Raw genomic sequence first — 27,645 nt, 5'->3', positions numbered from 1 at the left:
ATAACAGGAAACTAAGAATCAGGGGAATATAATATCAGAAACCAAGAACTGTAGATAAAGAATGACATTGGGATTATGTAATAAAGAAATTCCTTAGGCCAGGGGTTGAATCAGAGCTGCCCTAAGGCCTATGCTGTAGCCATAGCAATGTGGGATACCAGCCACATCTGCAGCCTATGCCACAGCTTGCTGCAATGCTGATCCTTAACCCACTGATCCAGGCCGGGGATTGAACTCACATCCTCATGGATGCTATGTCGGGTTCTTAACCCGCTGAGCCACTACAGGAACTCTGAAAGTCAGACTTTAATCAGAGACCACTATATGCACTACATTAAGCCCTTTGAAATATGGTTAGCTTTTGTATGCCTAAGTCTATTTATCATTTAAAAATTTTCTGGGGGAATCCCATTGTGGCTCTGTGGTAATGAGCCCAACTAGCATCCATGAGGATGCAGGTTTGACCCCTGGCCTTGCTCTGGCGTTGCTGTGGCTGTGGTGTAGGCCAGCAGCTGCAACTTCGATTTGACCCCTAGCCTGGGAACTTCCATATGGTGCAGGTGAGGCCCTAAAAGCAAAAACAAAGTTTTCTGACTTTTAGGATCCCTATAATCCCTCCACTTGTGGTAGTAACAGTTTCTTCACTTAAGTAACAAGGTCTACTTTATTTTTTTTGGTCAGGTCATTTGTGGCAGCTGTCCTCATGGCCAAGCTCTCCTTAATTAAATCTGCTGTTCACTTTGCTCCATTTGTTAGGAGGTCTCTAGCAAGAAATCAGTCATTTTTCGACCTTTTTTTTTTTTTTTTCATCAAATAAGCATGGCTTTTAAATATTAAAAATAAGTCTACCAATGTGAAACACACTTAAATCCTTGTGTTACATTTTCATTGAAAATCTGAATCCAGGTTATGTGTATTAAGCTTGTACAGAGGATAAAGCCTAAATTTTATTAAAGCGTAAATATTTTAACCAAAAGACTTTTTTTGGTATTAAGAAATAAAAGTGTTGAAAAGAAATTGGAATATTTAAATTTTTAAAAATTTAATTTCAGAAGTATTCCATACTTCATTTATCATAAAATCTCTTATATTAGAATCCATCTTTTCAATATCACATCATCTAAACAGTTGGTGTCATTCAGAGTGCTAAGTGGGAAAGTATATTGTGTTTCCCCAGAGTGGTGGTTGCTCAAGATTTACTATGGTGAAAAAAGTTTCATAATCACTTCTAATTTCAAAGGAGTTTTAGCAAATGCCCAAAGATCTCTTTAAAATAATGATATGTGGGAGTTTCCGTTGTGGCTCAGTGGTTAACGAATCTGACTAGGAGCCATGAGGTTGTGGGTTTGATCCCTGGCCTTGCTCAGTGGGTTAAGGATCCAGCGTTGCCACGAGCTGTGGTGTAGTTTGCAGATATGGCTCAGATCCGGCGTTGCTGTGGCTGTGGCTTAAGCCAGCGGCTATGGCTCTGAATCGACCCCTAGCCTGGGACCCTCCCTGTGCCGTGGTTGCGGCCCTAGAAAAGGCAAAAAGACCAAAAAAAAAAAAAAAGATGTGAAAAAGAATAATATGTATGTGCAAATGAAATAAAAGAAAAATTATTTGCAACCTGTTTTCACAGTCATCTCATGGGGCCTTCTGGCTGCTCATTTGGTAATTGCACCTGTGATCGACCACTTGTGTTTTTGAAGATAGAGACAGTGGAAAAAAATAGCATAATTTAGTATTTAGTGAATTTTATGTTTCAAGAGGCCAGAGTCTTAGTCCAGTTTCTCGTTTCTGTACCTTATAATTTCTTAAAATTATAAAGCCCTCAGTAGATCATAGTTTGGATTTAAATAAATGAGCGATTTTGATTTCTTGTTTGGCTACCATGTGCCTCAGAAAAGCATTTCACCTTCTTATGCTGGTTGATGAAGAGACTTATGATTAGGTTCATAGAATATTGACTAAGGGATAACAGCTCTTTTTTTGGGGGGGGGTGCGCCTGCAGCATGCAGAAATTCCTGAGCCAGGGATCAAATCTGCGTCTCATCAGTGACCTGAGTGACTGGATCCTTAACCTTTTGCACCGCAAGGGAACGCTGAAAGCTCTTAAGAATTTTCAATATGTAAAGTTGTGTAGATAGGAATAAGTTATTTGCCAGACCAGAAGCATTAGCTGTCTCTTGGATAGTATTACTCTGGACTTTGGAACAAGTGGATTTAGAAGTAGTCTTTTGGAATCTCATCTGATCATGGGTAGAAATACTTCATGTTTTAATTACCTGAAGCTCATCGCATTTAAGTCTGTAGGAAAAGAGTCTCCTGAAGCTTTGACTGTACTTTTTTGAGGGGTAAACAGCTTTTAGATAATGATAAGAGAGATGTGTTGTCAGCGAAGCATCCTTTAGAACTTTCTCAAATGAATAGGGAATTTTGATATTACTTTTCTAATATAAGTAAACTTTCTTCCAATTGTACACCAGCCTGGGAGAGAAAAAGCAAGGGAGGTGGCAGCAACAGAATTAATGGCAATTCTTATGACACCCAAAAGGATGAAAGTTGACAAGTTAAATACATGTTAATAAACCTGAGTTATTGGTACTCTGGAAGAATAATTAGCGTTCTTGACTGAGAACTTTGCATTGTCATTCCATAGGGCAAAATCTTAGGTTTCCAGAATGTTTAGGTTAAAAGGGTAAGGAATCAGAACTTCCTTCATCTGGAGTTCCCGTCGTGGTGCAGTGGTTAACGAATCTGACTAGGAACCATGAGGTCGCAGGTTCGATCCCTGCCCTTGCTCAGTGGGTTAACGATCCGGCGTTGCCGTGAGCTGTGGTGTAGGTTGCAGACACGGCTCGGATCCTGCGTTGCTGTGGCTCTGGCGTAGGCCAGGGGCTGCAGCTCCGACTCGACCCCTAGCCTGGGAACCTCCATGTGCCGCGGGAGCGGCCCAAAGAAATAGCAAAAAAGACAAAAAAAAAAAAGAAAGAAAGAAATTCCTTCATCTGCCAGTGTAACTCAGATCTAGTTGCTCTAGAAGTCTGAAATCACTTCAAGTTGGGATCAAATATAGGGGTCAAATATATTTTTGCAGACTATTGGAGTCTATAAATTAGTGATGAGGTCCCTATTATAAAATCTTAGACAGCTACTCTTTTTTTAAATTTTATAATGATTTTTATTTTTTTCCATTATAGCTGGTTTACAGTGTTCTGTCAATTTTCTACTGTACAGCAAGGTGACCCAGTTACACATACATGTATTCATTTTTCTCAGATTATCATGCTCCATCATAAGTGACTAGATATAGTTCCCAGTTCTGTACAGCAGAATCTCATTGCTTAACCATTCCAAAGGCAATAGTTTGCTTCTATTAACCCCAAATTCCAATCCATTCCACTCCCTCCCTCTCCCCCTTGGTAACCACAAGTCTGTTCTCCATGTCCATGATTTTCTTTTTTGTAGAAAGGTTCATCTGTGCCATATATTAGATCCCAGATATAAGTGATATCATATGGTATTTGTCTTTCTCTTTCTGACTTACTTCACTTAGTATGAGAGTCTCTAGTTCCATCCATGTTGCTGCAAAGGATATTATTGTGTTCTTTTTATGGTTGAGTAGTATTCCACTGTGTATATATATCACATCTTCTTCTTCTTTATTTTTTTTTGTCTTTTTGCCTTTTCTAGGGCTGCTTCCCCCTGCATATGGGGGTTTCCAGCCTAGGGGTCTAATCAGAGCTGCAGCCGCTGGCCCACGCCACAGCCACAGCAATGCAAGATCCAAGCCGTGTCTGCAACCTACTCCACAGCTCACAGCAATGCTGGATCCTTAACCCACTGAGCAAGGCCAGGGATCGAACGCACAACCTCATGGTTCCTAGTCAGATTCGTTAACCACTGCACCACGACGGGAACTCCGATATCACATCTTCTTAATCCATTCATCTTTTGATGGACATTTAGGTTGTTTCCATGTCTTGGCTATTGTGAATAGTGCTGCGATGAACATACAGGTGCATGCATCTTTTTCAAGGAAAGTTTTGTCTGGATATATGCCCAAGAGTGGCATATGGGTCATATGGTAGGTCATATGGTAGTTCTATGTATAGTTTTCTAAGGTACCTCCATACTGTTTTCCACAGTGGTTGTACCAATTTACATTCCCACCAACAGAGCAGGAGGGTTCCCTTTTCTCCACATCCTCTTCAGCATTTGTTATTTGTGGACTTATTAATGATGGCCATTCTGACTGGTGTGAGGTGGTACCTCATAGTAGTTTTGATTTGCATTTCTCTAATAATCAGTGATGTTGAGCATTTTGTCATGTGCTTGTTGGCCATCAGTATATCTTCTTTGGAGAAGTGTCTCTTCAAGGTCTTTTGCTCATTTTTCAATTGGGTTGTTGCCTTTATTGCTGTTGAGTTGTATAAATTGTTTGTATATTTTAGAGATGAAGCCCTTGTCAGTTGCATCATTTGCAACTGTTTTCTCCCATTCTGTAAGTTGTCTTTTTTTTTTTTTTATGGTTTATTTTTCTGTGCAAAATCTTGTCAATTTGATTAGGTCCCATTGGTTTATTTTTGCTTTTATTTCTGTTGGTTTGGGAGACTGACCTGAGAAAACATTTGTAAGGTTGATGTCAGAGAATGTTTTGCCTGTGTTCCCTTCTAGGAGTTTTATGGTGTCTTGTCTTACATTTAAGTCTTTAAGCCATTTTGAGTTTATTTTTGTGCATGGTGTGAGGGCGTGTTCCAGTTTCATTGATTTACATGTGGCTGTCCAGTTTTCCCAGCACCGCTTGCTGAAAAGATTGTCTTTTTTTCCGTTTTATATTCTTGCTTCCTTTGTTGAAGATTAATTGATCATAGGTTCCTGGGTTTATTTCTGCATTCTCTATTCTGTTCTGTTGGTCTGTATGTCTGTTTTGGTACCAGTACCACACTGTCTTGATGACTGTGGCTTTGTAATAGTGCCTGAAGTCTAGAAGAGTTATGCTTCCTGCTTGGTTTTTGTTTCTCAGCATTGTTTTGGAAATTCTGGGTCTTTTGTGGTTTCATATAAATTTTTGGATTGTTTGTTTTAGTTCTGTGAAAAATGTCATGGGTAATTTGATAGGGATTGCATTGAATCTGTAGATTGCTTTGGGTAGTATCGCCATTTTTACAATATTAATTTTTCCAACCCAGGAGCATGGAATATCTTTCCATTTCTTTGAATCCTTTTTAATTTCCTTGATTAATGTTTTATACTTCTCAGCATATGTCTTTCACCTCCTTGGTCAGGTGTATTCCCAGATACTTGATTTTTTTAGGGTGCAATTTTAAAAGGCTTTATATTTTTGTATTCCTTTTCTAATATTTCATTGTTAGTATACAGAAATGCGACCAATTTCTGAATGTTAATTTTATATCCTGCTACTTTGCTGAATTCGTTGATCAGTTCAAGTAGTTTTTGGGTTGAGTCCTTAGGGTTTTCTATATATAGTATAATGTCATCTGCATGTAGTGTCAGTTTTACCTGTTCTCTTCCAATTTGGATATGTTTTATTTCTTTTGTTTGTCTGATTGCTGTGGCTAGGGCTTCCAATACTATGTTGAATAACAGTGATGAGAGTGGGCATCCTTGTCTTGTTCCAGATTTAGTGGGAAGCCTTTCAGATTTTCTCCATTGAGTATTGTAGTTGCTGTGGTTTTGTCATAAATGGCTTTATGTTAAGGTATGTTCCCTCTATACCCACTTTGGTAAGCGTTTTTATCATGAGTGGATATTGGACTTTGTCAAATGCTTTTTCTGCATCTTTTGAGATGATCATGTGGGTTTTGACTTTTATTCATTATGTATGACGTTGATTTATTTATTTATTTATTTATTTATTTATTTATTTATTTATTTATGTCTTTTTGCTATTTCTTGGGCCGCTCCCGCGGCATATGGAGGTTCCCAGGCTAGGGTTCTAATTGGAGCTGCAGCCACCGGCCTATGCCAGAGCCACAGCAACGCGGGATCCGAGCCGCGTCTGCAACCTACACCACAGCTCACGGCAACGCCGGATCGTTAACCCACTGAGCAAGGGCAGGGACCGAACCCGCAACCTCATGGTTCCTAGTCGGATTCGTCAGCTGCTGCGCCACAACGGGAACTCCAGACGTTGATTTATTTGTGTATGTCGAACCATACTTGTGAACCTAATATGAATCCCACTTGGTTGTGGTGTATGATCTTTTTTATATGTTGTTGGATTCGGTTGGCTAAAATTTTGTTGAGAATTTTTGCATCTATATTCATCAAAGATAATTGGCCTATAGTTTTCTTTTTTGGGTGTATCTTCATCTGGTTTTGGTATTAGGGTGATGTGGACAGCTACTCTTAAGGACAGAGCATTTCAAAACTTTTGTTAGAAATTGAATATTATTTCCTGAAAAACTGTGGTACAACTTAACTTTAAAACTGTTTCATGTATAAAAAACCTGCCAGCTTGGGCACATGGAGCCTGCTTTATTTTTTCTTTCTATGTACAGAATTCATAATACCAGTGTAACTTTGGCTTGGAGAAAAAGTGAAGAATAACAGCCTCTTATTTATTACTTGTATGTATTAATATGCAATAGCTCTCCAATAAAGTGAAACATTTTAAAGCCATGTTTCAGAGCCAGAAGGTTGAAAAGGCAGTAAGAGAGTGCATACTTCTCTCAGGGTGGTAAGTCAGGTTTAGACAACTTTAAATATAGCTCATATTTTGATAGATGTTGCCAAGATTGTGGTTCTTGGAGAACAAATCAAGTTAAGCAATTCACTAGGGAGGAAACATTTAGTTTTGTGGGTATGCAATTTTGATAGTAGTCAGCCAAAAGATACATCTGCAGGATATAGTTATTTTTTTCCCCACTGCCTTGAATTTTGCAGATTCATGGGTTCAGCATGCCTTAAAAGCACTTGCATTTCATTTTTATGTAATTGATTTTTCAGCTGTGGATTTTGTTTCCAGTCCTTTCACTAAGCATATCACCTTACATGTAGAGTTCCATCTAGTGGTAAAAGTAATCATTGCAGACTATAGTAATAAAAAATAATCCTTTTTGAGGGATACATTTTGCCTCTTATTACTCTTTAGGGTATTTGCCTAGCATATGCATTTAAATACTGGAGTCCTTGCTATCTCTATGTGCCCATGTACCTAACTACGAATTCTCCTGGTTCTGGCCATCTGTGCAGAAACCTTCCCCCCCTCCCCACCCCTTTTTCCCTTTTCTAGGGCTGCACCCATGGTATATGGAGGTTTCCAGGCTAGGGGTCTAATAGGAGCTGTAGCCACCGGCCTATGCCACAGCCTCAGCAGTGCTGAATCCAAGCTGCGTCTGCGACCTACACAACCATTTGTTAATCACTGAGCCATGACAGGAACTCTTGTGGAGAAACCTTTATGATGAGGAAATTAATCTTTTGTATATACTGTACTTTGATTTTCTTTTCTTTTCTTTGCTACACCTGTAGCACATGGAAGTTCTCAGGCTAGGGGTTGAATTGGAGCTGCAGCTGCTGGCCTACACCACAGCCATAGCAAAACAGATCCAAGCCACCCCGTGACCTGCACTGCAGCTTGCGGCAATGCGGAATCCTTAACCTACTGAACACGGCCAGGGATCGAATCCCCATCCTCACAGAGACAATCTTGGGTCCTTAACCTGCTGAGCCACAACAACAGAAACTCCTACTTTGATTTTCTATGATATTTACATCAATTTGTAGCAAGATTTAAGTCAAAACTACTTGGTTTCTTAAAAAAACTTGTCGTGATGGAGTTCCCGTTGTGGTGCAGTGGTTATTGAATCCGACTAGGAACCATGAGGTTGTGGGTTCGATCCCTGGCCTCGCTCAGTGGGTTAAGGATCCGGCGTTGCCATGAGCTGTGGTGTAGGTCGCAGACACAGCTTGGATCCCAAGTTGCTGTGGCTGTGGCGCAGGCCGGTGGCTACAGCTCTGATTCGACCCCTAGCCTGGGAACCTCCATATACTATGGGTGCAGCCCTAGAAAAAACAAAAAGACAAAAAAAAATTTGTCGTGAAAGATGTTGGTTATACATATAAGTATGTAGAATAATATAATCCATACTCTTTCATGCATCTTCTGCAAATCTTAACGTTTTCCATTTTTACTTCTAACGAATCACTCCCTTTTCCTCATAGCTTAATAGTTTATCATAAAACATTGCTTGTACCCCAGAAACTCCCCTTGTGCCCTCTTGCCTCTTCATAATCACTAATTCCCAAGGGTAACCATTATCCCTAATGGTAAATATATCTCTGATTCTCTACCATTTTGCCACTTAAGCAAGTACAGATATTCCTCGATTTACAATGGAATTGAAAATGCATTTAATACACCAAACACTGAACACCATAGGTTAGCCTAACCTATTTTAAACATGCTTAGACCACTTCCATTAGCATATAAAAATCATTTAGTCAAAACTGTTTAACTCAAATCCTAGTTTGTAATAAAGTGGTGAATATCTCATGTACTTTGTTGAATATGGTACTGAAAGTAAAAAAAAGAATGGTTGTCTGGGTACAGGATGGTTGTAAGTATATCGGTTTACCCTCATGACCTTGTGGCTGCCTGGGAGCTATGGCTCGTTGTTGTTGCCCAGCATCATGACTGAGTCTTGGACTATATGTCACTAGCCTGGGAAAAGATCAAAATTCAAAAAAAAATTTTTTTTTTCCATTTCTAGGGCCGCTCTCGCGGCATGTGGAGGTTCCCAGGCTAGGGGTCAAATCGGAGCTGTAGCCGCCAGCCTACACCAGAGCCACAGCAACGTGGGATCCGAGCCGCGTCTGCGACCTACACCAAAGCTCATAGCAACGCTGGATCCTTAACCCACTGAGCAAGGCCAGGGATCGAACCTGCAACCTCATGGTTCCTAGTCAGATTCGTTAACCACTGAGCCACGACGGGAACTCCAAAATTCAAAATTTGAAATATAGTTTCCACTGAACGCATATTGCTTTCACACCATCATAACGTTGAAAAATCTTAAATTGAACCATTGTAAGTTGGAGACTGTATCTCTAAACTGTTTTTGAAATTTGGTATAAATGGCATTATATAGTAAGTAGTTGCGCGTGTTTGTGTGAGAAAGACTTTTTTGTTGAACATTTTCTGTAGGATTCATTCATGATGGTGTATGTAACTGGAATTTGCCCATTTTCATTGTTGTAAAATCTGCCATTATATATGCCATGTTTTAAAAAACCATTCTGCTGGACATTTTGCTTCCAGTTTGTTTGTTTAGAAATTAAGGTAGGAGTTCCCTGTGGTCTAGTGGTTGAAGATTCGGTGTTGTCACTGCTATAGCTCATTGTCACTGCTGTGACTTGTGTTCTGTCCCTGGCCCATGAACTTCTGCATGCCATGGGCAAGCCCCACCCCAAAAAGAAATTAATGTATTAATGAACGTTCTTATTTGGGATTTTTGATGCAATACATGGCTGCACTTGTTAGGCATGCTTTAGAATTTTTGGGTCATGGGGTACAACTTGTTCTACTTTAGTAGATAAGACCAAACAGTTTTTCAAAATAGTCATATATATATATATATATATTTTTTTTTTTTGCTTTTTTAGGGCTGCACCTGTGGCATGTGGAGGTTCCCAGGCTAGGGGATGAATCAGAGCTGTAGCTGCCCACCTATGCCACAGCCACATCAACGCAGCCTCTGAGCCGCATCTGTAATCTACACCACAGCTCACGGCAAAGCCAGATCCTTAACCCACTGAGTGAGGCCAGGGATTGAACCCAAATCCTCACGGATACTAGTCAGATTCATTTCCACTGAGCCACGATGGGAACTCCAAAATAGTCATATACATTTATAGCCCCACTATCTGTATAAAAGAGTTAGCTATTATTTTCTCTAATCTTTGATATTGTCAGTCTCTTTAATTTAGCCATTCTGTTGGATAATAGTATGTCATGGTTTTTTATTTTTATTTATTTATTTATTTATTTAAATTTTTAAATTTATTTTTGTCTTTTTGCCATTTTCTTGGGCCACTCTCGCGGCATATGGAGGTTCCCAGGCTAGGGGTCGAATCGGAGCTATAGCCGCCGGCCTATGCCAGAGCCACAGCAACGCGGGACCCGAGCTGCGTCTGCAACCTGCACTGCAGCTCACGGCAACACCGGATCCTTAACCCACTGAGCAAGGCTAGGGATTGAACCTGCAACCTCATGGTTCCTAGTCAGATTCGTTAACCACTGAGCCATGACGGGAACTCCTGTCATGGTTTTTTAATTTGCAGTTCCTTGATGTCTAATGATAATGGGTAGTTTTTTTTTTTTTTTTTGGCTGCACCAATCCATATGGAAATTTCTGAGCCAGGGATCAAATCTGAACTGCAGCTGTGACCTATGCTACAGCTGCAGTGGCACGCCTGATCCTTAACTCACTGCCCTGGGCTGGGGAATGAACTGGCACCTCTGCAGCCACCTTAACTGCTACAGAGACAATGCTGAATCCTTAACCCACTGTGCCACAGAGGAATCTTCCTCGTGTAGTTTTTTGAATGAGATTTTATTGAAATTTCATGCTTTTTTTGCTATTGGGTTATTTATTTATTCTTTTTCTTTTTTCTTTTTTTTTTGGTCTTTTTGCCATTTCTTGGGCCGCTCCTGCAGCATACGGAGGTTCCCAGGCTAGGGGTCTAATCGGAGCTGTAGCTGCTGGCCTACACCAGAGCCACAGCAATGTGGGATCCGAGCCACGTCTGCGACCTACACCACAGCTCATGGCAACTCTGGATCCTCAACCCACTGTGCAAGGCCAGGGATTGAATCTGCATCCTCATGGATACCAGTCAGGTTTGCTAACTGCTGATTCCAATATTTTAATGTTTTATTTAAAAAATTATTTCTGTGTCCTGAGTTTGATAGTACATTTCTTTATATTACCTTCTAGGAAGCTTATTGTCTTGTTGTTCATCTTTAGATCTATAATTCACCTGGAACTGACCTTATATATAGCGTGAGATAGGTGTCAATTTTCATTTTTCCCCCCACAGATGTCTACATGTCCCAGCACCATTAATGAAAAAGTCATTCATTCCCTACTGATTTGCAGTGCCATCTTTATCCCAAATCTAGTAAAGTAGAAGAAAGGAAATAATAAAGATAAGAGCAGAGGAGTTCCCTTCGTAGCTCATTGGAAACGAATCTGACTAGTATCCATGAGGACGCAGGTTCAATCCCTGGCCTCGCTCAGTGGGTTAAGGATCCGGCATTGCTGTGGCTGTGGTGTAGGCCAGCAGCTACAGTTCCGGTTAGACCCCCTAGCCTGGGAATTTCCATGTGACATCAGTGTGGCCCTAAAAAAAAAAAAAAGTTCCTAAGAGGATATATTACAATAAGTTTATGCCAGTAATGTGAAAATGTATGTGAAATAGATAAATCCTTCTAAGTATACAAATTCCAAAATTAATACAAGAAGAAATGGAAAATTGAAGAGTTCTATAACACATAAGAATTTTAAAATATGTAATTAAAAACCTTACAAAGGAAACTGTAGGTCCAGATGGCTTCATCAGTCTATTCCATCAAACATTTAAAGAAGAAACCACACTAATATCACATAAACTTTTTCAGAAAATAGAAAACTAGGACACACTCCCCAATTCACTTTATATGGCCAGCACCACCTTGAAACAAAACCTAACGAAGACAATATAAGAAAGGATAATCCCATGATAATCTCACTTATGAACATATATGGAGAATCCTAAATAAACTGTTAGCAAACTAAATTCAGCAATATATAAAAATGATACTACCTCAATACAATTTAGGTTTATTCTGGAAACGTGAAGTTACTTTAACATAATCAGTATCATTCACTATATAAACAACATAAAGGAGAAAAATCATGTGATTATCAATAGTGCACAAAAAATTTTTCATAAAGTTAAGCACAGGCTCGTGATAAAAAATAAAAAACAACACTGCAGTTCCTGTCGTGGCTCAGTGGAAACGGATCTGATTAGCATCCATGAGGATGCAGGTTCAATCCCTGACCTTGCTCCATGGGTTAAGGATCTGGCGTTGCTATGAGCTGTGGTGTAGGTCAAAGACAAGGCTCCGATCTGGCGTTGCTGTAGCTGTGGTGTAGACCAGCAGCCACAGATAGCTCCAATTTGATTCGACCCCTAGCCTGGGAACTTCCATATGCTGTTGATAATAAGATGTCACCTTTATATGATGGTTTATGCCAAAATGATAGATGGGAAAAGATACCATTTTTTTAAATTTGTTTTACCCTGATAACTTTTATTTATCTATTTGTTGTCTTTTCTAGGGCTGCACCCGCAGCACATGGAGTTTCCCAGGCCAGGGGTCCAATCGGAGCTGTAGCAGCCAGCCTACACCATAGCCACAGCAACACCAGATCCAAGTCGAGTCCTACACCACCTACACCACAGCTCACGGCAATGCTGGATCCTCAACCCACTGAGTGAGGCCAGGGATCAAACCTCATGATTCCTAGTCGGATTCGTTAACCACTGAGCCATGTTGGGAACTCCCACCCTGAAAACTTTTAAAGTTGAGATTCTTTTCATGTTTGTCATTTAGGCCTCACTGTGAATTACTTGGTCATATCCTTTGAGTAATTATCTTTGAGTGTTTTTCTTATAAGTTTTAGGCATATTGATAAATTCTGAGTCCTAATCCTTGTATATGCATGACAGATGTTTTTTTCCAGTTTATGGTTTGTCTTTTATTATAACTTTTAAAGTTTTAAATTTATGTATTTATTATGAATGGGTAATATGTTCACATGAATCAAAAATCCAGAAAGTACAAAAAGAGCCTACAGTGAAAATTTCTCTCCCACTCCTGTTCTTTCACCCAGTTCTGTTCTTCAGAGGCACCATGACTTACTTCATTTTTTAAGAACTTAATTTATAATGTCATTTGTTGAACAGAACAGTTAAAAAAATTTAAGGTAGTTAAATATGTCCATCTTTACTTTGTGGATTATACTTTTTATGTCTTGCTTCAAAAATTTTCCCTCTGCTTCATGTATTTATTCTTCTGTACTGTGTTCCACGCAAAGTTTTGCTTTTCAGATTTAGATCTTTATTCTGTCTGGAATTTATTTTTTGTGAACCACATGAGGTCAGGATCACCCTTCCCTTCATACTGTAAACCTACTAGTCTTTATGCTTTTATATTAGGTGACAGTTTCATCTAATACAACTTTCAGTGTGATAGGAGACTGCCATTGAGCTTCATCTACATGTTGGCCAATATAATTAACTGGCCCCGTGTTTTATTTGTTTTGTTCCTACTGCAGACGAGTGCTTAGAGTCCTAATAAGTACTGCCTTTCAGGCCCCATAATGTGCCCTTGTGTCCTCTAACATGTCTGGAATTTGTGTAGGCTGGGACGGGGCAGGGAAAGGAGGGTTTCTTTGTCACAACAAACAAGGAGAAAGCTTTTTTCCTGTCTCTTCGATTTACCAATGCCTCATCAGAAGCTTTCAGCACTTATGTAAGAAATTTATTTTTTCCTCGAACTTGCGCAAACTTAGAGTTTGTTTTAAAATTAGATAGTGCAGAGTAGGAAGTTGTTGTTGTTTAAAAATAGTATTTTTTTTTGTTTTTTATTGTAGTCCTTTTCTTAAGTTCTTGACCGTGTTCCTTGATAGTCTCAGCTTTATATTGTGGTCCTGTGTGTAGTCCATGGAAAGAGATTAGCAGACTTTGTGGTATGGGGATAATTTAAAACATAACCTACTTTATCTGTCGTTTCTGTCTCTGATCTTCCATTTTACTTCTTCTTTAACCATTTCTCTCTCTTGATCTTGTCTTACTACATGCTCCACTCGGAAAAAGTGAGGAAGAGCGGGGAAGAAAAGAACTAGGTTGAAGAAATTAAAGTGAGACAAAATAAGGGTGAAGGATTATGGGAAGGAAGAGGAGGAAAAGCGGAAGGGGAAAATAAACTGGGAGATTGCTGATTTGTTACCTGTGTGTTAGGACTCCTAAGGTATTTTTTCATGTATTCCTTGTGAATAGGTAGAAGCAGCCTTGAACTTATTTATTCTTCTACCGCGTCTACATATCCAGAAGGGAGCAGACCACAGGGAGAAATGATTCTGTTGAGAAACAGTGTGGTAGGGTTTTGTGATTCTAGCTCCTTTGTACTTTTGTATTTGATCCGGTTTAGGCTTGAGAGTCAACTGCGATGTAGGTTTTGGAATCTTAACTGAGTCTTACTCTGGATATTACTAAAATGAAGATCTGGAAGTTATATGTAGGTATGTGTTTCTACTTTAGGACTATAATGGATGCTATTCATGAACATTTATATGTTAGAATTAATCTGATCTGAATTCTGTTTTTCAGAATTAAACGGATGTGAGTACCATAAAACGCTAGCTTATATCTGATAAATTCTAAGACTCTTGTCAGTGCTACCCTGTCTCGTGATTTTCTGGTTCTCTCAGTAGAGTAGTAATTTCTCATTAGCAGTGATAATAAATAATAGTTGTCTATAGACTCTGATTTCTTTTTTTTTGTGTGTCTTTTGATGTTGTTATTGTTGTTGTTGTTGTTGCTATTTCTTGGGCCGCTCCCGCGGCATATGGAGGTTCTCAGGCTAGGGGTTGAATCGGAGCTGTAGCCACCGGCCTACGCCAGAGCCACAGCAACGCGGGATTCGAGCCGCGTCTGCAACCTACACCACAGCTCACGGCAATGCTGGATCGTTAACCCACTGAGCAAGGGCAGGGACCGAACCCACAACCTCATGGTTCCTAGTCGGATTCGTTAACCACTGCACCACGGCGGGAACTCCTAGACTCTGATTTCTTGAATGAAATATGTTGTTAAAAAAAGAGGATTTTGGAGTTCCTGTTGTGGCACAGTGGAAATGAATCTGACTAGGAACCATGAGGTTGCAGGTTCGATCCCTGGTTTTGCTCAGTGGGTTAAGGATCTGGTGTTGCTGTGAGCTGTGGTGTAGGTTGCAGATGCGGCTTGAATCTGCATGGCTGTGGCGTAAGCCGGCAGCTGTAGCTCCAATTAGACCCCTAGCCTGGGAACCTCCGTATGCTGAGGGTACAGGAAAAAAAAAAGAATTAGAACAAGCTAGTAGAGATAATTGATAATGGATACGAACAAATGGTGATGTCTGCTATAAGAGATGGAATAATACCGTTCTTAAACGTAACACATTAGAAGTAAAAAGGAGTAAAGTAATTAGGCATTTAGGGAACAACAGGGAAGAATGTATTTCTGAGATTCAAGGAAGTTTGCCAGAAGTATAGCCAAAATAATGTAGGAGTTGAAAACCAGCTAAGATTAGGGGCCAAAAGAACATATCTGGTGAGTGTTACTCAGTGATAGAAGAGTGAAATTAGAAGCAAAATACGGAATTGTTTCAGGTGCCTTAGAAAGAACCTGTTTGAGGAGTTCCCGTTGTGGTGCAGTGGTTAACGAATCTGACTAGGAACCATGAGGCTGTGGGTTCGATCCCTGGCCTTGCTCAGTGGGTTAAGGATCCAGCGTTGCTGTGAGCTGTGGTGTAGGTCGAAGATGCAGCTCGGATCCCGCGTTGCCGTGGCTCTCGTGTAGGCTGGCGGCTACAGCTCTGATTCGACCCCTAGCCTGGGAACCTCCATATGCCGTGGGAGCGGCCCAAGAAATGGCAAAAAGATTAAAAAAAATAAATAAATAACCTGTTTGAGCAAAGGTTGCACTTAGATGATGAGCCAGACACATCTAGAATGAAGGATTTTAAAATAAAACCTATGTTTTGGGCCTAGGCAAGGCTGAGTTAATATCTGCTATATGTACCTGTAAGTGCCTTCTGTTCTAGTGAAGGCTTTTTGGTTATGAGGAACAGAATCCAGGAGTGGCTGGCTCAGTTGAAGGGGACTGATTATAAGGAAACACCTGCCTGGGTAGGGACCCAGGAGCCAAAGAACCCCAAAAGTCTTCGAGATGTCCACTATACTATTTAGATAGAGTTTTAGCTCTTCAGTAGTCGCATGCTCACTGTCACATGGTTTCTGTGGCATTTGTGGCTAGCCTGAATGTGGTATTGTTGCAGTTGATCACTGGGTGGGAAATACCACATAGTACTGGCTTTTCTGCAAAGAAGGCCTTAATTTAATGATTACTCATTGCTGTGTTAGAGCGAACAGCTGCAGGTCTAATGTTTTACAAATATTTAATAGTTTAGATTTAACTTTTTTTTTTTTTTTTTAGGGCCGCTTGTGCAGCATGTGGAAGTTCCCAGGCTAGGGGTCTAATCAGAGCTCTAGCTGCCGGCCTATGCCAGGGCCACGGCAACACAGGATCCAAGCCGTGTATGCGACCTACACCACAGCTCACAGCAACACTGAATCCTTAACCCACTGAGCAAAGCCAGGGATCGAACCTGCATCCTCATGGATTCTGGTTGGGTTTATTACCATTGAGCCACAACGGAACTCCTGGGTTTAACATTTTAAGTAAGGAAATGTGGTTCATGTGACTGCTAATTCTTATATACTCTTAGACTCTGGAGTCTGTAGGATCTTATCTTCCTTCAGTGAATACCTAAAATTAAGAGGCAAATTCAAGTCACATCATAGAGGCCATTTGGTGTCTTTTTGTTAAACTAAATTTCTGAGTATCTAGGTGGGTATAACCTAAACAGCAACAAGCCCAAATTGTCTTCTTTTGTGCAGTCAGCAGATTAAGCATTAGATTTTCAAAAGGCCGATATGAGCTTAACCCACAGAAAGAATGAATCATTGTATGGTTGAGAGGAAACGAGAAACACATACAAAAATGATCTTCCCAAAGAGTCTTTGGCTCCGTTTTTTTTTTCAGTGATGCCATCTGCAATTTTGTTATCTGCAATGACTCTTCCCTTCGAAGTCAGCCCGTTATCTTCAATCCTGACTTTTTTGTGGAGAAACTCCGGCATGAGAAACCAGAGGTGTTCACCGAGTTGGTGGTCAGCAATATCACAAGGCTCATCGATTTACCTGGAACTGAGTTGGCTCAGCTGATGGGAGAAGTGGACCTTAAGTTGCCTGGCGGGGCCGGCCCAGCATCAGGATTCTTCCGGTCTCTAATGTCTCTCAAGCGAAAGGGTAAGAGATGTGTCTGTGAGGGGAAGCAGGTCTCAGCACGTTCGGGAAGGAGTTCCTATTATCATAAAGCACTTTGTGTCTTTTTTTATTTACGTGAGTAGTAAAACCTTAAGTAATAGCAATAAAAATTCTGAAAACAATCTGGATAAACTGAAGCATATGTGTCAATCCCCAAGAGATGATATGATTAATTTAGATACTTATCAGGGGCACCTTGATTTTCATGCCCTAATAATACTATACTAAAATAATATTAAAAAAAACCCAAAGTTACACATATAGTACGGTAAAGAAAGTTTGAACTTTTTTTTTTTTTTGTCTTTTTAGGGCCACACCCACAGCATACAGAGGTTCCCAGGCTAGGGGTCAAATCAGAGCTGTAGCTCCTGGCCTATACCACAGCCACAGCAATGCTAGATCCGAGCTGCATCTGTGACCTACACCACAGCTCACGGCAACATAAGATCCTTATCCCACTGAGTGAGGCCAGGGATTGAACCTGTGTCCTCATGGATACTTGTCAGATTCGTTTCTGCTGAGCCACAACAGGAACTACTGAACGTTTTTTATTGTTGTAGTTCTCCAATGTTGTCATTCCATGGAACACTCATTTTTTTAAAAAAATGTTTTGATAGTTGATTTACAGTGTTCTGTCAGTTTCTGCTGCACAGCAAAGTGACCCAGCCATGCATCCATATATATTCTTTTTTTCACATTATCCTCCATCATGTTCTACCACAAGTGATCAGATATAGTTCCCTGTGCTCTACAGCAGAATCTCAGAATCTCATTGCTTATCCACTACAAATGCAATAGTTTGCCTCTACTAACCCCAAACTCCCAATCCTTCCCTCTTGGCAATCACAGGTCTGTTCTCCATGTCCATAAATTTGCTTCTTTTATGTAGTTAGGTTCATTTGTGCCATATATTAGATTCCAGAATAAGATATGGTATTTGTCTTTCTCCTTCTGACTTAATTCATTTAGTATGAGTCTCTAGTTCCATCCATATTGCTGCAAATGGCTTTTTGTTCTCCTTTATGGCTGAGCAGTATTCCATTGTGCATGTGTACCATGGAACACTTCGTAAGGCAGATAAATGCCTATGAATCACCCCCAAAAGCCTTCCCGGAAATAAGTTATTATTTATATATATAGTAAGTTATGATTGTTAGCACTGCTTTTGATAAGATATTAAAGAGATACTCTTTTGTTTTATTAATTATAAGGAAATCTGAGGGCAGTAAGAAAGTTTAAACATTATAACAGATCAGACCCTGTACCAACCCTAGTGGATAGATAATCTGTCATGCCCTGATACTCATGGGTCTAATTCTTTTTTGTCTTTTGAGGGCCGTACCCGTGGCATATGGAGGTTCCCAGGCTAGGGGTCTAATCGGAGCTGTAGCTGCTGGCCACAGCCACAGCCACACAGGATCCAAGCCACGTCTGCAACCTACCCCACAGCTCATGGCAACGCCAGATCCTTAACCCACTGAGAGAGGCCAGGGGTTGAACCTGCATTCTTCAAGGATACTAGTCAGATTTGTTTCCGCTGTGCCACGACGGGAACTCCTCATGGGTCTAATTCTATTTTTTGTTTTAAAATTAAATATGAACATTCTAGGTATTATTACTTAAATAAGGTGGTCTTTGCCTTCAAGGAACCTACCATCTAAAATTAAACTTGCAGGGAGTTTCCATTGTGGCTCAGTGGAAATAAACCCAACTAGGATCCATGAGGACGTGGGCTCAATTTTTGGCCTTGCTTAGTGGGTTAAGGATCTGGCATTGCCGTGAGCTGTGGTGTAGGTCACAGATGCAGCTCGGATCCTGCATTGCTGTGACTGGTAGCGTAGGCCTGCAGCCACAGCTCTGATTGGACCCCTAGCTTGGGAACTTCCCAAATGCTGCAGGCGCCACCCTAAAAAGACAAAATGAAAAAAAAAACCAAAAAAACAACTTGCAGAGAATTAAGTTGTTTTATTGCATTTTCTAATACACTTCTAATTCTAAGGTTTTTGTTTATTGACTCCATGAAAATATTTGTTTAACTGTCAACATAGGATGCTTGAGGGGGTATGCTGATTTTAAGTATGTTGGTTTTGTCCTATTTATGGAAAATATAGCCTTGTCCTATTGTATCTTTTTGTGTTCTTTTTTTAGAAAAAGAAGTAATATTTGGATCCCCACTGACAGAAGAAGGCATTGCCCAGATATACCAACTGATTGAATATCTACACAAAAGTAAGACTAGAATTTTGCCATTTACTGTTTCTGTTTGTTTGTTTGCTTTTTGTTAGTTTTGCTTTTCACAGCCACACCTGCAGCATATGGAAGTTCCCAGGGTAGGGGTTGAATCAGAGCTGCAGCTGCTGGCCTATACCACAGTCACAGCATCATGGGATTCAAGCTGCTTCTGCAACCTACACCACAGCTCATGGCAACGCCGGATCCTCAACCCACTGAGTGGGACCAGGGATCAAACCAGAATCCTCATGGATACTGGTCGGGTTTGTAACGCACTGAACCACAATGGAAACTCCATTGCCATTCTTTGTTAATGAAGAATTGTCAGTTTTCAATTGGGAGCTCACATCCTTGAGTTACTAGGTACTGATTAACCATCAACAAAAACGCTAAATCTGTGATAATTTCAGGTGGCATGTTTATAAAAATATTTCCTTTAATTTTTAAATTTTTTGTCTTTTGTCTTTTTAGGGCCGCACCCACAGCATGTGGAGGTTCCCAGGCTAGGGGTCAAATTGGAGCTATAGCTGCCAGCCTGTGTCACAGCCACAGCAACGTGGCATCCGAGCCGCTTCTACAACCTACATACACCACAGCTCATGGCAACATCAGATCCTTAACCCACTGAGTGAGGCCAAGGATCAAACCCGCGTCCTCATGGATACTAGTTGGGTTTGTTAACCACTGAGCCATGACGGGAACTCCTATATTTCCTTTTAAATTACACCTCATATATTAGTTTGTTTTATACTCTCAAAGATATATATACACTAGATAGTGTCTGTGAAATCACATTTTCCCCTTGACTAAGAGAGATACTTCTTCTGGAAAAATACGTTGCTCCTAAAGGATCATAGCATTTACTCCAGGAAGCACAGTTTATCACCATAAATACTTTTTGTCTCTAGAATTATCTGATTAAAATACATTCTTCACTTAATTCCTATTCATTTTTTTCGTAGTCATGCTGGTTATGTCATTGCTCTAAGTGCTTGGCACAGCTGAATATATATGAAATGTGTAGCTTTATGTGATGCTTTGGTAAATTCAACAGTAACACTTATTTATGGTTTATTCTCCAATCCAAGTACGAACCAGGCCCCTGCTTAGTGCCTGAGATCAGATGAGAGGCGAGTTTAGGGTGGAATGGCTGTAGGCAGTTTTTTTTTTTTTTTTTTTGCCTTTCGTCCTTTTAGGGCTGCTCACGCGGCACACGGAGGTTCCCAGGCTAGGGGTCTAATGGGAGCTGTTGCTGCCGGCCTGCGCCAGAGGCTGTAGGCAGTTTTTTATGGCTTGTTCTATGTGGGACACTGTGCTAGGAGCTAGAGCAGAGGTTGCAAACTGATGGCCTAAAGGCTTAAGACATTGTTATTCATATCTTATTTGTTTGGCAAAGGATTAAATTAAAAACAAAATTAGTTATTAGTCTTTGAAAATGGGAAAAGTCTGGGTTTTCAACTTCTTTGGATGTTAGGAAGGTCTAGCATCCTTGGGCCCTGTTGCCAGTTGGACAGTCAGCTGGAGCACAGGTGGCTGGCTGATCTTCAGTTTGTTAGGTTTCCTGTTCATCCACTTACTATTACCAGCCTGGAGCTGTAGGAATTTGAACTTGGACTCCTGAATTAGGGAACTATACAAAGAAATATGTACCTAAGCTGAAAAGATGAATTCTCATCCTTTTTCTTTCTTTTCTTTTTTTTTTTTTTTTTGCCACACCCACAGCATGCAGAAGTTCCCCATTCAGGGGTGGAACCTGAGCCACAGCAATAACAATGCCAAATCCTTAACTGCTAAGCCACCAGGAAACTCCTCAAACCAAAACAGTATGTCTTCATGTTCCCTGGTGGCTCATTTGGTTGAGGATCTTGTGTTGTCACTGCCGTGACATGGTTAGATCCCTGGCCGGAACGTCTGTATGCTGTGGGCACAGCCAAAAAACCTCCCAATATGTACCATCTTTTTTATCCCCTTAGATTAGCTTAGAATCTAGTTGAGAGGGAAGAATAATTTAGTTGGGATGACCCTGAGCTTCTGGGAATCTCTTAGACTAAAAGGTGATCTGACAGGTTAGAGTTCTAGTTCCTGGGGCAGCACAGAGACTCTAGATTCATTTTATTTTATTTTTATTTTTATTTATTTTTTTGTCTTTCTGTCTTTTTAGGGCTGTACCTGAGGCATATGGAGGATCCCAGGTTAGAAGGTCAAATCGGAGCTGTAGCCTCTGGCCTACGCCACAGCCACAGCAACGCCAGATCTAAGCCGAGTCTGTGATCTACACCACAGTTCACTGCAATGCCAGATCCTTAACCCACTGAGCAAGGCCAGGGATTGAACCCGAAACCTCATGGTTCCTAGTCGGATTTGTTTCCGCTGAGCCACGATGGGAACTCCTAGATTCATTTTAGGCTGAGAAGTGTTTGCAGGAGCAGTGAACCTCCACAGATGAACCCAGCCCTTCTGAACAGAGTCTCGGATGACCCAAGGGAAGGGGTCTTCAGGGAGATTTGGCTTTTCTTCCAGTTTAGTTTTCAAGCTCATTCTGACCATTAAGGATAAATTCAGTCTCCAGATGTGCCTCAGGGGGTTGAGTGACTCCTGGGTGGACCATCTCTCAGGCTGGGAGATCTGGTGCTCAGGGACATTCAGATATGTCCCTCAGGGGCCAATAGGTTTTAAACTACCCTGGGAAGAAAGGCAAAAACCTCCTTCAAGCTCTTTGTAAAGGGTCTTTCAAGTATAAAGTCGTCTTTTAGATGACTTATTTTAATCATAATTCCTCTTTTTGTTTCCTTTTTCATGTCCTTTGTTTTTCTTCCATGGTGAACAGACTTGCGAGTAGAGGGTTTGTTTAGAGTACCAGGGAATAGTGTCCGACAGCAGATTTTAAGGGATGCTCTCAATAATGGAACTGATATCGACTTGGAATCAGGGGAGTTTCACTCAAACGATGTTGCCACCTTGCTGAAGATGTTTCTAGGGGAGTTACCTGAGCCCCTGCTGACACATAAGCATTTCCATGTACACCTCAAAATTGCTGGTGAGTATAGGGGGTGAGAAGGAGATATAAATGCATATCTTTCAATTTAGTAAAGTCATCCGAAATATTCTGTCGTTTGTAACACACAGCAATGTTTCTGCTAATTTTGGTAAAGACTGATATTTCTGGGCTTCCTGAGTACTCATAAGCATTGGCTAGTTAAGTGTGATTGAATCAGTTTTTTGGGTAAAATAAACTTATTTATTTATTTATTTGTTTAGTCTTTTTGTCTTTTCTAGGGCCGCTTCTGTGGTATATGGAGGTTCCCAGGCTAGGGGTCTAATCGGAGCTGTAGCCGCCGGCCTATGCCAGAGCCACAGCAGTGTGGGATCGGAGCTGTGTCTGCGACCTACACCACAGCTCACGGCAACGCCGGATCCTTAACCCACTGAGCAAGGCCAGGGACTGAACCCGCAACCTCATGGGTCCTAGTCAGATTCGTTAACCACTGCGCCACGACGGGAACTCCGAGAATATTCCATTTTCAGCTCATAAATAGTTTCCTTGTTCTCCTTTGTGCCTGTGTGGTAGGGAATTCATCCTGAAATTGCATAGCTGCTCTGCTGCAGTCGGCTCAAAGTGCATAGGACATCAGTATCCATACTGCCTTTACTTAGTTTTCTACCCTCGAGCCTTCTTCTCTTGCTTCTAATTTTGTGGAAAATTAATAGAAACATTTTTTCTTTTGAATAATTTTTACTACTTAAAAAAAACTTTTTTTTTTTTTTGGTCACACCTACAGCACATGGAGGTTCCCAGGCCAGGGTTTAAACCCACACTGCAGCTGTGGCCTGTACCAGAGATGCTGCAATGCCAGATAACTTAACCTGCTGCACCACCAGGGAACTTTCCCAAAAAACTGGTTTTGATATCTAAAATGTATTAAGATTAATTTTTTTTAGCACTTTCGGGAATAATTTAGATGATACAAATAAGGAAATACTACCAGAATGTTATATAACTTTACGATGATTTGGGGGAGAAATAAAGTTGTTGGGTCTTTGAAAAAGATATGGAAAATACTATATTCTTTTTATAAGGGTTAACATGAAGGATGCTTGTTTTGTTTGCTTTCCTGTTGAATTAATTTAGTACAGTGTCTGAAACCTCCCCTCCACCACCCCATGATTCACTGTTCTTTGAGATCATATTAAGGTGTGGCATGGGTGTAGCATATGATATGCCTTGCTGATTACTGGAAGGGATTTCTGTTTTCAATTCCATATTAACAGGAAACAACTTCTAGAAATATTACCTGCCTTTCCTAAACCTGTGGCGTTATTATTGAAGTTAAATAGCTTCAGCAACACACTGGAATCATTTTCAGGTCTATATGAATTATATACTCAAATGGTTTTCAGGGTCTTTTGAAATTCTGATTATCCAAGGGACTGTTTCTCAATTAAGATAACCTGTGTAGCCTGTTGGAGAGAAACAGTGGTTGTGACACCATTAGAGGAGTCCCTTATTCTCCTATTCCCCCCCTCCTTTTTTTTTGTCTTTTTGCCATTTCTTGGGCTGCTCCCGCAGCATATGGAGGTTCCCAGGTTAGGGGTCGAATCGGAGCTATAGCCACTAGCCTACGCCAGAGCCACAGCGACGTGGGGTCTGAGCCACGTCTGCGACCTACACCACAGCTCACAGTAACGCCGGATCCTTAACCCACTGAGCAAGGGCAGGGATTGAACCTGCAACCTCATGGTTCCTAGTTGGATTCATTAACCACTGAGCCACAGCGGGAACTCCTTTTTTTTTTTTTTTTTTTAAAGCAGTGAACTCTCTTGGTGAGGTAACGTGAAGGGCGTGGCATTATTAAAGATACGTGTGGACATGTTTTCATTTCTCTTGGGTATATACCTAGGAATGGAATTGCTAATCATATGGTAACTCTGTTTAACTTGTTGAGGAATTGCCAAACTGTTTTTTGTTTTTTTTTTTAAGGGCCGCACCTGAGGCATATGGAGGTTCCCAGGTTGGGGGTAGAATCCAAGCTATAGCCATTGGCCTAACGCTATAGCCACAGCAACAGGTACATCTGAGCCGCGTCTGTGACCTACACCACAGCTCACGGCAATGCCAGATCTTTAGCCCACTGAGCAAGGCCAGGGATTGAACCTGTGTCCTCATGGTTGCTAGTCAGATTTGAAACGCTGAGCCACAATGGAACTCCTGCCAAACTGTTTTACAAAGTGGTCACACCATTTTACATTTCCACCGGCAATTTAGGAGGTTTAATTTTCCCAACATTCTTTCCAACACTTGTTATTGTCAGTCTTTTTGAGTATAGTCAAACCGCTGGTTATGAAGTAGTATCTCATAGTGGTTTTGATTTACATTTCACTGATGGCTAATGATGCTGAATATACACATGCTTATTGACCATTCATATGTCTTCTTTGGAGGAATGTCTATTTAAGTCTTTTGCCCTTTTATTTATTTTTTTTGTCTTTTTAGGACCATAGGTGGAGCATATGGAGGTTCCCAGGCTAGAAGTCAAACTGGAGTTGTAGCTGCTAGCCTGCGCCGCAGCCACAGCAATGCAGGATCCAAGCTGCATCTGCGACCTACACCACAGCTCATGGCAATGCCATATCACTAACCCATTGAGCAAGGCCAGGTTTGAACCTGCATCCTCACAGATACTAGTCAGGTTTGTTACCGCTGAGCCACAGCCAAACTCCATTTTGCCCAATTTTGATTGGGTGTTTGTCTTTTTTTTGGGGTTTTTCAGGGCTGAACCTGTTACATATGAAAGTTCCCAGACTAGGGGTGGAATCAGAGCTGCAGCTGCCAGCCCATACCATAGCCACAGCAACTTGGGATCTGAGCTGCGTCTGTGATCTATGCTGCAGCTTGTGGCAACACTGGATCCTTAACCCACTGATTGAGGCTGGGGATCCAACCCGAATCCTCATGGATCCTAGTTGGATTCCCACTGAACCACAGTGGGAACTCTGGGTTTTTGTCTTTTTATTGTGCTGACATTGGTATAATCTCTGTTTACACCTGATTCTTTTTTCCCCCTTTCTTTGATCATAGGATTATAAATAGTAGGAACATTGATTTTTTTTTTCTTACTTATATTTTCTTCCTTCTTTGCAATCATCTCTTTTGTCCTCAAGATTTGATGCAATTTGATGATAAAGGAAACAAGACCAATGTACCAGATAAGGAGCGGCAAATTGAGGCTCTTCAGTTGCTCTTCCTCATTCTCCCTCCACCCAATCGTAACTTGCTGAAGCTCTTGCTTGATCTCCTGTACCAGACAGCAAAGAAACAAGACAAGAATAAGATGTCTGCCTATAACCTTGCCCTTATGTTTGCGCCCCATGTTTTGTGGCCAAAAAATGTAAGTATCGAGGGGAAAGGAAAGCCTGTTTGGTTTTCTTGGGCTGGGCCTCATCCTGTGGCTGTACCTTGGTGAGGCTATCAAGGGTCCAAGGTCTAGTCTTTAGCTTTGCAAGATTAGGAACTTACTTTATTAGTTCATTTAAGAGTTATCAGACCTGAGGGAGCCAATTCCTGTTAATCTTGCTTATAAATCAGTCTCTGATAAACCCAAATGGCTACTCATGAGTGGAAACTCTGAGTGGAACATTATGGCTGCTAAATAAACTAGAATACTCATTTTGGCTGATCAGTGTGAATTGCTTAGCATAAAAGCCTTTTGGGGGGAGTTCCCTGGTGGCCTAGTGGTTAAGGAGTCTTTGTTGTTGCTGCTGTGGTACAGGTTTTTTTTTTTTTTTTAGAGCTGCCCCTGTGGCATATGGAGGTTCCTAGGCTAGGGGTCCATTTGGAACTCTATCCGCCAGCCTACACCACAGCCACAGCAACGTGGGATCCGAGTCGCATTTGCAGCCTACACCACAGCTCACGGCAATGCCAGATCCTTAACCCACTGAGTAAGGCCAGGGTCAAACCCGTGTCCTCATGGATACTAGCCGGGTTCATTAACCACTGAGCCACGATGGGAAGTCCAGTGGCACAGGTGTGATTCCTGATCTGGGAACTTCTGCATGCTATGGGCATGGCCTTAAAAAAAAAAAAAAAAAAAAAAAGCAAAGCCATTTTGGGACATTAGATTGATTTCTGAAGCTTGAGTGAATAAAATAGAGCTGTAGAATCTTGTAGGATAATGTCACTGAGCTTTTAGATAAGATGACATATAGAGCATTTCTGCCTTATTCTAACTTTTCTATATCATGTAAATATACTCTCCTTATAAAGTTGAATGTGCTTTTTTTTTTTTTTTTGCTTTTTTAGGGTTGTACCCACAGCATATGGAAGTTCCCAGGCTAGGGGTTGAATCAGAGCTACAGCTCCCAGCCTACGCCATAGTCCCAGCAACAGGGGATCCAAGCCATGTCTCAACTCACGGCAATGCTGGATCCCCTAACCACTGATCGAGGCCAGGGATTGAACCTACATCCTCATGGATACTAGTCAGATTCGTTTCTGCTGCACCACAATGGGAACTCCTGAATGTGCTTCTTATTATTGAGGCCATGGCCTTCTCAGTAACTTACATGAGAAGTGAATCATCTAAGTCTTTTGAACTAATTCTTGACTTTAAGCACATAGCTTCATATTTGTGTCCATTCGTAACATAGGTTTTACTGTGTGACGGAATTGGGAGTCAGGATACCTGAGTTGGAAGCTGCAAACCAGCTGTTACCTGAGTCCTTTACTTTCTATACTTAGGCTCCTCCTCTGTAAACTGGGGATAATAGTACCTTTCCCACTTACCTGACAAGGTTGTTAGGAAGATAACGGAAATAGTTTATGGTGATATATAAAGGATTTGGGGGATTATAGGAAATAAGGAAAGAAAGGGAAAGAAGAGAGGCTGTGGGGAACATTTTGCCTAACAAGTAACCAGGGAAAAAAATAAAAGCACCAACATCTGTCCATGTTAAGGAGATAAAGCCTCATAAGGGAAGAATCTTAGAGCAAAGCTAAGCAAGACTGTGACAAAGGAGTGAGTGATCTCTGACTATAAAGAGAAGTATTTAAGAGGTCTTGGTACAAGCAAACGCTAAGTAACAATGATACGTATTGAGGATGAGGGCTTTGGGACAGCAGAGATGCTCAAGTGCTTAAAGAGGCAAGGGAAACAAGAGAAGGGACTCAGTGACCATTTGACTATGTTTTTAAGAAACAGATGTCACTTTTGGTATCAGTTAGTAATGACAGTTCTCTTTTGTTTTTGGAGAAATTCTAGTTTCTCTG

At 41.0% G+C, this 27,645-nt stretch overlaps 1 protein-coding gene across 2 annotated transcripts in view; it reads left to right on the top strand.

Moving 5' to 3' along the window:
• The window catches only part of ARHGAP19 (Rho GTPase activating protein 19), a 54,015-nt gene that overhangs the window by 5,967 nt on the left and 20,403 nt on the right, over positions 1 to 27,645 (top strand). Inside the window, exons 1-5 of one of the 2 annotated variants that reach the window (XM_047760652.1) lie at positions 13,461 to 13,531; positions 16,864 to 17,129; positions 19,296 to 19,376; positions 22,207 to 22,416; positions 25,539 to 25,765. In XM_047760652.1, the coding sequence (XP_047616608.1) occupies positions 13,503 to 13,531; positions 16,864 to 17,129; positions 19,296 to 19,376; positions 22,207 to 22,416; positions 25,539 to 25,765 (813 nt within the window). In that variant the 5' untranslated portion in view covers positions 13,461 to 13,502. Of the gene's footprint in view, positions 1 to 13,460; positions 13,532 to 16,863; positions 17,130 to 19,295; positions 19,377 to 22,206; positions 22,417 to 25,538; positions 25,766 to 27,645 lie in introns of those variants that run through there. The other variant, XM_047760651.1, reaches the window with a different exon arrangement.

The sequence above is a fragment of the Phacochoerus africanus genome, chromosome 15, assembly GCF_016906955.1.
Source record: "Phacochoerus africanus isolate WHEZ1 chromosome 15, ROS_Pafr_v1, whole genome shotgun sequence".
Taxonomy (NCBI): Eukaryota; Metazoa; Chordata; class Mammalia; order Artiodactyla; family Suidae; genus Phacochoerus; species Phacochoerus africanus.
The sequence above is the reverse complement of the archived record's forward strand: the minus strand, read 5'-3'. Positions and strand labels throughout refer to the sequence as shown.